Source organism: Temnothorax longispinosus, chromosome 11 (genome assembly GCF_030848805.1).
Source record: "Temnothorax longispinosus isolate EJ_2023e chromosome 11, Tlon_JGU_v1, whole genome shotgun sequence".
NCBI lineage: Eukaryota > Metazoa > Arthropoda > Insecta > Hymenoptera > Formicidae > Temnothorax > Temnothorax longispinosus.
The window spans coordinates 18947685-18961546 of NC_092368.1; the positions used below are offsets into that span (position 1 = coordinate 18947685).

The following is a 13862-nucleotide window of genomic DNA, read 5'->3' on the forward strand; positions in this document are numbered from 1 at the left end:
ACTTTTCATTCATATAGCCATTCGAGTGCCAACCCGAGACTTGACTCTTTGATTACTAAACGGAGAAGGAAGCGATTCTCATGCGCACGAGATTACTATCTGAATTGTAAAGTCAAAGAGACTTACTTAGAGATTTCGCGCCGGTCATGGTGTTCACGTTTTTTTTTTTTTTATAGTTTGATTAACTTTCAATCGATTAAATTTTGTCCTATCTTTTACCGCTTTCATCATTTTTAATTGTTCATAAAATGTTCATAAAGCTCATTTTTGCAGTTGCGCCGATATATGCACATCATACATAATTATGTCTTTTATTCTAATAAATAAAATGTTGGCAGTGTGCCGACAGTTTGCCAGCAAATTCGAGTAAACTATTGCAGATTGCCACTATCTATTCCGAATTAAGTTCGTGTTCAGTTGGTAGATTTTGATATACGATCTGACAGCAGAATCTCCCATTCTGTAACTATTTAAATGGAATGTATGGTTTTAAACGGTCATCACGAAGTGATAAATTTTGTTTGGTTTCTGTAGTCAATCTGCCATCATATTCCAGTTATATTTCTGCTGGCATTTCAACAATGAAATTTGTTCCATACACTTTGCGAAAACTGTTTTTGACAGATTAGCTATCGTATTTACGACGGAATTATACATATATAATAAACGACGGGACGTATATAAGTGACGAAAGTCTGCATCAGAAAGTATTTCAAGGGTGGGTGTTGAAATTCGCTACTAATTATAATTACACTGAGGGAAAAATATTGTAGAATCAACAAAACAATTTTGTTGATTTCTCAATTTATTGACCCAATTATTTATTTTATTGAATTAAGTACACGTCTATTGTTTGAACAAAATGAAATAATTGAATTCTGAAAATGGTATCATACAAAATCATTTTTTTTAAGTTAATGATCAATTTTGTTAACTCAATAAAATAATTTTGTTGAACCAAGAACATTATAACGTTTTTAAAAATAGTAAATTTATTCAAAGAAATATTTAGTTAATGTTATATTATGTATAATTGATAGTATAAAATATTTAGTTAAAAAGAACAAATCAATATAGTCAACAAACAAAATAGTCAAAAAGAACAAAAAGAACAAAATATTTTGTACAAATATTTTGTTAAGCCAATCAAATCATCTGCTTGGCAACTAACAGTTTTATTAAATCAACAAAATTTTTTTTTTTTGAAAAAAAAAAATATATTTCTCTCAGTGTAGCGTTCACATATACGGGGCGTTATTATAATCACGACTAATAGTTTAAGACGACGGGACGAGGATGCTATCGTCCGCGTCGCTAAGGAACAAATCCCACGCAACGAATCTTGAAAGTAGTCAATATCTAATCAATTCCGAGGGATAGGATCAACTCTCTTAGGGGATAATTAAATGGAAGGGGACAGGGGACGAAGGGTGGGAAACGTAACCCCAAGTAAATAAATTTCAAGTTTATTTACAAGGGGTTATGCTTCCCACCCTTCGTCTCCGTCAAGAGGGAGGACGTGTTTTTCGACGGAGAACGATTAAGTATCTTCCATTATTAGTGACTCGATCATCAACAGTGGGTGAGCGTTACGGATGAGTTTGCCATTAAAATGTAGGGTGCGATTAATACGAGGAAGAGTGTGTATATACGTTACGTGTACTTAATTATAATAGCGACGACATAAACGTAGCGCATATTTTTAAAGGAGAAGAAAATAATACGAACGCCATGGCACTAAGCAACCGATTAAATTGCGAATCTCGCGTTAAAAATAGGGCCCGGTCGATACTCTTTAAAAACTAGCGTTAATCACGAAGCTGATCGATCATTATATTAACGAGGGACGGAACGCGCGTATAACTTATTACGATGTCTATGAACCAACGTGTTTTCATGTCGAGAACAAATAAATTTGCAAATCGGAAGGATTGTGTTCTGAATCTTTTTATTATCCCTACCCCCCCCCCTCTCTCTCTCATTAATCAATTCCCGCGATTAGCTCACTACAGCGCGAAAAACAAGAAAATTATATTCCAAGTAGAAGAAAAGATCGGTGTATTTGTGAAATCGTAGAATAAAACTATATCTTATATATGTTTCTTCTTTACTGAATTAATATATTTTAATCATCTTTGCTTTATTCATTTTTTAATATAATTTCTACATTTTGATGCTTTTTCTAAATAAGTTTTTTCTGAATTTGAATTATGGTTAAAAGTAAGCTTTTTTACAATTATTGATAAAATTACAGAAGTGCACTTAAAAAGTTTCGATGTTGTTTAGAGATGTGTCACAATTTCACATCCCATGTAATAATTTATCCTTTTTTTCTTCATGTATTTCAGGCTACAAGTAAAAGATGTTACACTAGCTGATAAATCAAGTAATTTAAAATAATTTTTTTCTTTCTTAATAATCTGCTTCTAACTATTCAAACCACGAGAGAATTAGATGTTCAACCTTCTTTTAAATACGTAAACATATCCGAAAATTATCTTATATAGCTCAAAATGTATAAGAAACATTTACTTTAAAGAATGTAAAAAAATATTAGTATTTCAATCAATTTTTCAAATGCATCCTCTCACTTTAAGCAGAAAAGGTCAAATGAGGGAAAAGTAAGTTTGGAAAAAAATTAATGCAGTATGTTTGTAATAAACTGTATTTGTCTTTTTAAATGTGTCTATATGTATGCATGCCATTGGTTTTCATGTGTGTTGAATTGAACACTTCCCGTATCGATATAATTTCTCTAGAGACACGTTTTACTCCGTTTCTCTCGAATTTATCTCGTTGCAATTTCAATAAGAGTACGAAGTATAGCTGGCTAGTACATCCAACAAGAATTTTTATATACAGAATGATTCTAGTAACTGGACCAGGTTATAGCTCTTTCTTAAGTCAAGATAGAAAAACATGGTAAAATAGAAGCTATTACTGTTTAGTATGAGAGAGATCTACTATTACGTGATTATATTTTTTCGAATAATGCAGTAATGTATACAAGATGCAACGCACTTTTTTAAAAATGGAATCATGCTCTTTTTTAACATAAATCGATTCTTTCTATTATTATATATATAAAAGAATAAGATAAGGTAATCGGAAGGTTAATACTTGTCAGTTATTACACATTTTATATTAGAAAATTACTTTATTACATTAAGTGCTTGACTAACACATTTTCTAATTTGTGAATACACGTTATCTTTTAAATACCTCTATAAAGAAAACATCAAGGGGATTCAAATCAGGTGAACAGGGCTAAAGTGTAGGAATGCGGATTTAAAACAATTTTTCTTTATAGATTTGTATCAAATATCTAGTCACAATACAATTAGTGACCAACATGACAATGTTATGAAAAATATAAAAAAATATGTTGGAAGATATTTAGAATGTCATGGTAGTGTATTTGATGTAATAATTTTATGACAAAATGTGTAATATCCAGCAAAGTATTGACTTTCCGAATCCTGTTTTTCTGTGTTCCAAAGTATTTTTAAAAAATCTTTGAATTTTATCGCAATGCGATAAGTAATAAACAGAACTTTTTTTTCATCAGAAGATACTTTTTACATATTTTAATATGTCACTATTGATTATTTCAGTTTACATTGATTAAATCATCGAAATTTTGTTTTCATTCAAATTAATGCTGTCGTCTAAGTAAATGTATAGAATAAAAAATTTGTTCAAAAGTTAGTTCAAATATAAAAATATACAGAAAAGACTGCGTTACAACGTAATTATTTACATGTTTTGTACAAGAAGGAAGTTCTATCTACACTCAATGAATTTAGAGATATATTCGCATTATTGCAACATACTAAAAGTTTGTATTTGATCATTTCCTATATAGCAGTATCTTTAAAAAATTTCTTCTTGACATATTTCAACAAAATTATGCTAAGTCCTATCAATTCGCTTCCTTCTGCGTTTCTTCCTTTTCCGTTTCCTTTGTTGCTTCTTCTTGAACAGGTTTTTCAGGTTCCTTGCTCACGTCTTGCTTGTTAATATTATTTTCGGTTGCAGTTCTCGACCACGAGCAACTTCTACGACCTGGCGACTTTGGCATAGACCAAGAACTACTGCGTGATCTGCGTCTGGGTGACGTGGGTCGTGATTTCGCCCGCGTAACTTTGACGGAAGACGATCTCTCGCCACGCTTGCTCCTATAACGATTCTTGTTGCGGGACTTGGAGCGACTTCTGGATCGCGATTTTCGTTTGGATCTAGAACGACGCGTTCTGGAGTTGGACTTTGATCTAGATGATTTCTTGCGCTTTGTTTTAGAGTTCGATCTTGTTCTTGTTCTCGTTCTCCTCTTCGAGACCGATCTACTTGCCGATTTCCGGCGGTTGCGCGATCTAGAGCGCGATTTCGAACGATGCGATCGCGATCTCGATCTGCGCGATCGTGATCTCGATCTGCGTGATCGTGATGTCGATCTGCGCGATCGCGATCGCGATCTCGATCTGTGCGATCGTGATCTGGATTTCGACCTTCTCTTGGAGCGCGAATTGCTGCGTCTTCTACTACGCGATCTGGAGACGCTCCTGGATTTCGACTTGGTCCTCGTTCTTGAGATAGATCTATTTATCGGTTTTCGATTACGGTTACGCATCCTCGATTTTTGCTTCGAGTCCCGCTCGACCAGATGTGTAAAATACTCGTAGTATTGTCCATTATATAAATAAGGATTTGCCAACGCATAGTTCATTTCGTATCGTCCCCGACCTCTACCCATAGGTAACATGGGCTGATGGATCGACATCGAATATCCCGACATTGGCGACCGCATCATCTGTGATCTCGCATACCTCGGCATTCTCAACGTATGGAATGGCGCCATTGACGGCAACATTGGTATCCTGTCCATCGATATCGAATCAGAATAGTCATAAGGAAGATTTGCTGGCACAGCATCTGTAATTAATGTTGGGTTATTTTACTACATCTGTACATTTTTATTTCACAGCATTATATGTATAAATAATGTTTTGTATGAAACGTACCTTTAGACGAAGTCGCACCGTCGTTTTTTATCAAGACACTCTTCAGTTTTTTCTTATTTGTCTCTTTATCTGATTCTTCCTCGGTTGTGCTACCTGAGCCGGAATTATCACCTTTTTTCCGTTTTTTCTGCGTTTTCTTCTGCTTTTTCTATAACAATAAAAATATTATTAAATGCTAATTCTTAAATAGCGTTGCATTGCAATAATGCAAATTTTACGTAATAAAATAATTAAACACCTTTTTCTTTTTATCTTTCTTTGTTTTCTTCTTCTTGTCCTTATTTTTTTTGTCATTTTCCGAATCTACTTTCTTAGCATTTTCACTTGTTTGATCATTTTTTGTTTCGTTCTTTTTTGCAATGTTTTGATCCAGCTTAATCTCTTTCTTCTCCACTTTCGTCTGTAATTGAGATACATAATCAGATACGTATTCGTGAATTAATTTTATCGGTTTTATTCAACCTTAAAACGATTTTATCACCAACAATTTATTTTTTGTCACCCACCTTTATTCTGTCAAACAGTTCATCTAATAATCGTATGCTTTCCAACTGCCGTTGAGCTTTTATCAACTTATGTTCTTCTCTAGCAATCTTCATTGAAACCTTGTCCTCTTCTTGCTTACGAAACTTCGTGAGAGCCTTTCGTTTTCGTTTCTCTTCCCGCGTTCGTTGTCGATCTACTTTTGCTAGTGAATCTGCTTCCTCCTTTTTTCTAAGGTTAAAGCAAGAATAATTTTGTATCACAAAAAAGAAATACAACACCGTATTTATAGAATACGTCTTAAAGTATTTTTCTCATTAAAACGCTTACTTCAATTCCTCTTGCCGTTTCTTTTCTGCTTCTTCTCTTTTTCGAATTTTCTCCGCCGCTAAATTGTCCTGCGCTATTAAACGCCTTCTCTCGAATTCCCGATGCGATACCGAACTGTCGCTCATGTGTTTGGTCTTGTCAAAATCAACCTGAATGGAATTATTTCAATCATCAAAAGATATTCGATTTAATAATCTTTTTTTTTTTGTTCTGTTTATTTTGAAAATTATTTGTCGCATATTGTCGCGTTTAGAATGTATGTTATCTTACGTTAAGTTAAGTTTACAATTATTAACATTCCGGAAAACATATTATACACATTAGTATTGATGCAGATATACAGTCAAAAAAGTTTTAATGTCACAACAGATATACTATAGAGGCATTGTATTTTCTATTGAATATTACCTTTATTGTCGCGGTCAACGAATTCTGGCCGTCTTTCTTCAACAGTTTCATACCACGCAGAGCGTCCATCGCTCTAACAAAATCCATATATTCGACATACTGTACGTACACGTCGAAAAATAAGCCGTCCTCGTAACTGAACTTATGAATGTTATTACCGAGCCGCATTCTGGATCTGTAGCGATCCGCGGCAGGCACGTCGAGTCTCCTCAACGTGCCCCATTTCTGAAAGATCTTCGTGACTAGCGACTCGCTCGGTACGCTTGCGTTATCCTCGGAGAACCATTTAACTGGCAGACCGGTAATGTGGATAGTGTCCGGTCTCTCGCCGGCCTTCAACTCGTTCATGTGTTTCGCATCCCTGAAATAAGAGTTCCAGCTGTGTTTCGTTGGGAAGTCATCCTTCGTCTCGGCCGCCCGGACCTTAATGAAGTCAAAAATTAATTAACTCCTCCAATGTCACAGATCTCGTTGCTTAAATCTCTGTGTTTAATGCAGAATTGTATTGCGCGATTAAAATTGGTGGCGATATTTACCTTGAGGACGTTGGGAAAGCCGGCGAGATTCAATTGCTGCAGGTCCAGCCTGGCCAACACCCTCGGCAACCTGCATCGGTCCCGCAAGTCGCCCTCCAGCCGAATGAATTCCAGAGTGCTTTTGGCCACTTTCAGGGATTCGAATTCGTCCGGCAGTATAAGCGCGCGTATCTTCTCCATTACCTCCCATGTCGATATTGTTTTGCCTATTTATAGCGCAGTTAAGTTTCTGTAAGAAGCTATCTTTACTAGAGCTGTTGCAAGTGGCTCGTGGCATCGCACGGATCACTTGGAATCATGGTTTCTCTTCCAATAGTTGAATGCTACGTTATTTCTCCTGTCATTCTCCGCTAGAGACAACGTAAATGCAAGTGCATAGACTTGTTGCGATAACTTTATCTCTCAAAAACAAGTTCGTTACAAATTAGCTAATAGAAATAAAGTAATAAGATCACAAATAAACGGTAAGTATTTTCGTGTGTCAAGTTGAATGATTATCGTCGCTCAAATAAATGTTGACAAACATTAACAAAGCGTTAGACAGTAATAAGAAAGATGCAAAAATAGATCCGGAATTAATAACAAATGCAAATTAAGATTAGATGGATGAAACAAACTCAGTATTTAATCAAGATTAAATATAAAATGATAAAAAGAAACTTGAAAAATTAAAGTTTATAAGAACTGTACATTATTCTTGTAATCAAAATATTGGAATTACAAAATTAATACCAAAGTTATGTGATAACTCTAATTTTTTTTAGTCTCATTTAAGAGGGAAAAGTTCTGCTCCTCCATTTTCTAAAAATTCATTATCGCAGCATAACTCTCATTTGATTGATATATCAAATGAAGTTAAAGAGGAACATTAATACCTACACAGCCCTAATTTTATCATACCAATATATCTTAATAAATATGCCACAAAAAGAAACTTTATAACATGTAGTATAGCAACATATACAATAAGTAGAAGAACTGCTTAACTTAAATTCTTGAAAATAGGAACTGTATAAATTCAATCGACAAAAATATATATTGCAGATAAAATTTCATAAACAGAGAAAAGTTCAGTTTCTTTTTTGAAATACATGTTGTAGCATTATTGCATTATTAAAAAATATGGATTATGATCAACACAGATCGTTGTTCCAAGATTAAGTATAAGATTTTAAGAGACACAATTAGAAAAAGGAAATTGTATCGACAGAATCCAAAGCATGGTTGATAAAACACGAACATCAGTTAGAATTTAAACATTTGTTTGAGTCCTAGCAGCTGCGCTTTGGCTTCTATTGTCCATGCTGCAATATATAGTTCAGAATCTATTGCTGTACGATATAACAGTTGAGAAAGAAGAGACAGAAAGGAAAAAATAAAGACATAGAAAAGAGGTCCGTCCTCTAGAGAGAGGAGGCCACTTGGTACTGATGACTTGGATGATGATGATAATGTTTTACCTGGAGTCTTCAGTTGGGGCAGAGTGACCGACACGTTAACTTTGGCAAGCGGTTTCAGGTAAAGCGCGTGCGACGGGTACAACGGTACAATGTCGCTCAGATCCCTACAGCTTCGAAATCGGTTAGCAACCTCGCTACTGGGAGTTTCACCTACCTGCTTGTTGTCGCTCATCGCCGGTTAAAGAAAGCTAGTACTAGTAAATGGGCTAAGGGATTCGCGTTTTAATTTTTGGTCAGACGAGTCTCACTCTCTTATCTCTCGCTCTCTCTCTTTCTCTCTTTCTCTCACACTCGGGCGTCTCTCTTACGACAAGCTGGCGAGATGAGAACACCTCAGTAGGGAGGTTACGAAGATCTTCGCGGGACGATGCTGGCTGCTGCTACTATTGCGGCACTACTACTAGCTACCACGCGACCTCGGCACTCGGCGAAAAGTCGCGGAAGCGCGGACGAGTCGAGGAAACGGCGATCTTCGTGGACGATCTTCGGGGCGAACGCATCGCTCGTGATTATCCTCTCATTCATGTGCGTCGACGAGAAGAGGTGTTTCAAGAAGGAAAAAAGACGTAAACACGACGTGCAGCAACGTATGTACGCGAAACGACTCGTCGAAAGACTCGAAACTCGAAAGCAGTCGAAAGTGGCGTTTCCCTAACCCAACAACGGCAACAACAGCAGTGTGTCGTCAAACATCCCGGATTGGAGCAGGAAGTTGGATTGCGACCAATACCGTTTTAAGAATTTTCTAGGGATTTTAGCTAGTAATATTTTCCTTGCAAATCCAATGAACCAGAGAAGCGTATAATCAACCAATCACCATCGAGAGTATTACAATGGCGGTCTATTAGGTTACCTAATAAAGTACTATTATTATATAAAGTACTATTATTATATTTTGAGGTCTAGCAACGCCAAGTTTTTTTACAAGAAAAATGTAATAATTTTAATAAAATATGTTCATTTTGTAGTGTTATACCTCTGTCTGTAATTGTTTGTGATTAAATCTTTTATTTTATTAAACATATATATGTAAACTTTGTATTATTTAAGTATTTCCTTGTTGGATTTAAAAATTATTAATTTTATAAAATTGTTATCATATCCACTAAAAAATACTTTGTATTTAAATATCTTGTATTCCTTTACATAAAAATTTTTATTCTTATAAAATTGTTATCATACATTCTTTTTCTAATTGACACAATGTAAAGATTTTTCAAAGTAGTACAACAATTATTATTATCACCTTGAACACAATTTTGAGGATGTAAGAAAAAATTAGCAATAGTTTTTAAATATTTTGGTTTTATACACATGAGAATAAGGAAATTAAATATATATAATATGCATATTGTGTGTATATTGCAACTGTGAACTAAGCAATACAGCATTTTGCCTACGTAAAAAAGGTTCGCGTATAAACATAACATAAACCATATACAAGTCTGTCTAGTTGTGACTAATTTTTTAAATCTTTCCTTGCAGCATCGTCTCTTGATAATAAATTGCGACAGTACCTCATTAACATTCGTTGAACAAATACTATGATGAATAATAAAATGGAACAAAGAGCAAACATATTAAATTTTGTACAAATTATAGGCAAAACATTTGGCGACACGCACAACATGCTACGGAAAGTGTAGGGGAGAGTTGGATATTACCGCGCGGTTGACAATTCCGCGCCATTGTTTATATAACTCAATAACTATTTGTATTACGCGCCTACAATGATGTTAATAATAGAGTAACACACGAAATACCCCACCTAGACCGAGAGCTGGCTACGAAAATACCAACGTCATTTGTTTAAGGAAATTTTCAACCTCAAACGATTGTGGCAATGTTGCAAATTAAGAAAGCGCAATAAGGGTCGATTCAGACACAGCCGTACCGTACCCGTACCGTATCACGGACAGAAACATTAGACAAGGATTCCTATTGTCTCCATCCTTGTCTAATGTGTCTCCATCCTTGTCTAATGTTAACGATACGGATACGGTACGGGTACGGCACGGCTGTGTTTGAATCGACCCTAAGTCTGGCTGCTGGCCGGTGATGCGTTTAGCGGGGGCGTACACCCTTAGCTGTAAAATATCGAGGATGAAAAACGTCATATGTGTACGGCTAAAAATTTTTTTGGTTATTGTATACATGTTTAATAATCTGTATATGAAATGACAGACAAAAATCTCGGGTCTAACACCGTGCCAGACGTCGCCGAAAATCTCAGTATCTATATGGAATGTACTGTAAATTGCCGGCAGCAACAATTAATTTTATCACTTAAATTTTTCGAGCATTAAATTTAAAATGTTCTCTGCTAATAACAATAATATTTACGAACATTTTTTACGGGGGGAGGGGCACACAAAAATTTCGGTTCTAAAACCTTGACAGACTCCGACAAACAGCTCTTTACCGGGGCAATAATAAAATACACACATGGAAGCTATTCTTCACGAGTAGGTATACAGAATTTATAGAAAGCGATGTAACATAGACTTATCAAGACACGTGTTTCGCGCGGAATATATGCGCCGTGCAAGACCACCCCCGCGTGTATCATTTGTTTTACGCGAGCCGGCCGAGTCTAGACCAGTTCCTGCCGTAACAGTCAGCGTGCCAACGCATGTACAGTGCAACCATTTTTTGACTTAAATATAAAATAAAATTAAAATTTTCCATTTCTATACCGATATTAAAATAATTATTTTAAACAAAGGAATAACACATATCGTCCGAAGAAAGTCATATTATGAAAAAGAAAAGAATAATAAAATAAATTGTTTAAATTAAAAATAACAAATTGGTATATAAATATTTTGTTTTTATTAGACATTAACTTCTTTTACAACCGAATTTACCACATAATTTTTACTTATAATTGTTTCACCAAACAATTATAATTGTTTGGCGAAATACTGCAAGAGCTACATTAGTAACATCGTCAGTAAATTCTTGATATTTATTTCCGTAACCGTGTGTCTCTTTCAAGAATTCGTTTAGAAATATATCTTCTATGATACTTTTTCTAGCCACAGTAACTAAAATAAAACAGTTTGTAAAACAGCTTTCTGTGAAGTTTGTTGTAAAAGTTATTTTTATATCTGTTCTGAAGCTAAACTCATGGAAGCTACTATGAATATTGGCAGAATTTGTCTGTCATTTCCTCTAAAAAATTACACTATAATTTTTGTACATTTAATTTTTAAATACTTCTTGCGATTGTCGCAGAGCATATAGTGCGATTATATAATTTATCTGTATTTTCGAAATTTGGTTTTACCATATTATTTGTCCCCCTTAATATCTTACAACTTTTATCTAAAATGTTTTTTCATATGATCCATATTTTTTGAGATATTTGTCTGGGGCATCTAAAATGTCACACTCTGTATATCGCTTATATTCAACATTATATGCCAATCATACTGTACATTCTTCCTATAAGAGATTTACGAAGAAGTCGACGTAGGATGCTACTTGGTCGAACTAGAGACACGAACACGGCGCGGCGTCGACGCCTGTCATTAAAAATACATAAGAAGTAGAATTTATTGTTTCTCCATAGAATAAAAAATATGTACTTTTATAATAAAATAAAGAATAAAATAGCATTATTTTAAAAATTAAAAAAAAATGTACTTTTTGGGAAAAAAAAATTACTAAACATTTCAATTGCTTATAACGATTGAATTTTGCACTTCTTGTAACTTAAAATATTTTTACATCACACGCGTGTCACGCGCATAATGTGCCACTTTCCACGCACTTGTAATATAAAATAGGTGTGTGTAACACGTGTGTTAAGTTGAAAATTGGACATGCGGGTGATCGCACTCGCCTCCGGCTCGTGCGTCCACTCCGCACGTCCAATTTCCAACTTACAGCACTTGTTACACAAATAACTATTATAAAAAGATTGTCTCCTTAGCTTTAAAATGCCTTTTCGAAAATTTTTCTACGATAAGTACAAGCAAAGATATTAAATTTTAAACTAAACGTGTTCTTTATTTTTCGAAAATTGTATTGCTTATAATTTCTGGAAAAAAATATTTTGAACAAACAAAAGAAATATGTATCTTCTTATTTTATATATATTTTGTGTAAAAAAAAGTTTTATTTAATTTTAAATACAAGGTTATTATTTGTCGTCCGGTTTGACGTGGAATTGCCCATGTACACAATATTCCATTATAAAAGTATAATTTGTTAATAAAAAAGTTAAGAAGTTAATTTTAGTAAAAATTAATGTTTTTAAAAATAGATACCTTATACATTATTCTCTGTAGAACAAGAATTTGTTATTTTTTTAATAATATTATTAAATAATAATATTTTTAAAAATAAAAATTAATTTGTTCCAATGTTATTTGCAGCAATATAAGAAGAAAGACTTCTTATAAGAGTAATTTGAAGCACAAAGGAGTATCTCGGGAAGTAATCCCTGTTTATGTGCAATCTAACGAAAAGAAAAACTCGCGTCATATTTTCTTAAAAAGTCATTCAAATTGTGTAAAGAGTATGAAACTTTTTTCGGATGAATCCAAGGAGCTACCACGCAGTTTGTCTATAAGTTTCCTGTAAAGTATCCTAAGAAGTCTATTTCTCATCATATATAATATTTATTGCAATATTATTTCGTACTTCGAGTATTAAAGTATTTATTTTATTACCTTTTTCAAAAAAGGTAAAAAAAGGTGCCAAGTACACGCAATGTATTTTGTAAATTCAAAATCGAACCTAAATGGTAGCTTAATTTCTTCTTCACAAAATTATATTACCTAACTTAACTCAAGTGACATGTATTTCAAAGAAAGATGTAAAATCTTTAATTTCTCTTTCACAAAATTATATTACCTACTTAACTTTTAACTCAAATTTTTACCTTTTTTAAAAAAGGTAATTTTGTACTGATATAAGTTTACTTCAAATTACACGAAAAATAAGAAAATAATATTTATTTGTATTAATGAGGATTAATTCACGAAAAATGATACCGATTTCAATTTTTCATTAATTAAAGAAAGAAGTTTTTCTATATACCTGCATTTACAAAGTTTTCTTCGCGCTTTGAAATAGAATAAGATTTATTTCGATTTAATATTCAACAGAATTTCGAATTTCTTTGTAGAAGCAGATTTCAGTATTTTATATACACATAGGGTCATTAATGTCCTAAAACGGTAGTCGGGTTCAGATGCAATTTTTAGCCTGATTTTCGTGTTGATGCCCATTTGTACTCCTCTTGTCCCCTCTTCGCATCTTAATGACGAATGTTGGACGTGTCTAAAATTAAGCTAACTTATAATCATAGAATTATATATATAATTATAATCGTGACCTTTATTACAATCACTTCCGAGGCAAAGCCTCTCACGCCTTGGTTGTGCGCGATCGGCAGCTCGTTCTTGACGAGGATGATTGAAGAGGGGGACATCCGACCACCTTAAAACACGAATTTGTGCACAGGAGTCCATTTCCCATATACGCCCTAATAAGCGCCTTAACTTATATATACTTTAGACATTAATGACCCGGGTGCATATTGCGTTGTGTATAAGCGAGATGGACGTTATTATTTGAAGAATGCGAAAGTATAAGTGTGAGTTGATTTTCCT

At 34.1% G+C, this 13862-nt stretch overlaps 1 protein-coding gene across 4 annotated transcripts; it reads right to left on the bottom strand.

The window, feature by feature from the left end:
• Positions 1 to 2649: 2649 nt before the first annotated feature.
• LOC139822569 (uncharacterized) lies at positions 2650 to 8927 on the bottom strand. Of its 4 annotated transcripts, none has more exons than XM_071794408.1 (8): positions 8239 to 8927; positions 6779 to 6984; positions 6243 to 6665; positions 5835 to 5983; positions 5528 to 5735; positions 5260 to 5421; positions 5022 to 5169; positions 2650 to 4932 (listed from the first exon to the last, which is right to left on the bottom strand). In XM_071794408.1, the coding sequence occupies exons 1-8, from the start codon at positions 8408 to 8410 to the stop codon at positions 3923 to 3925; spliced, it is 2478 nt and encodes an 825-aa protein (XP_071650509.1). In that variant the 5' UTR covers positions 8411 to 8927; the 3' UTR covers positions 2650 to 3922. The 4 variants fall into 4 exon arrangements, with proteins under 4 accessions (XP_071650509.1, XP_071650513.1, XP_071650511.1 ...); XM_071794412.1 differs by having other exon boundaries at positions 8547 to 8925; XM_071794410.1 differs by having other exon boundaries at positions 6779 to 7007; positions 8547 to 8925.
• Between the last annotated feature and the right edge of the window lie 4935 nt (positions 8928 to 13862).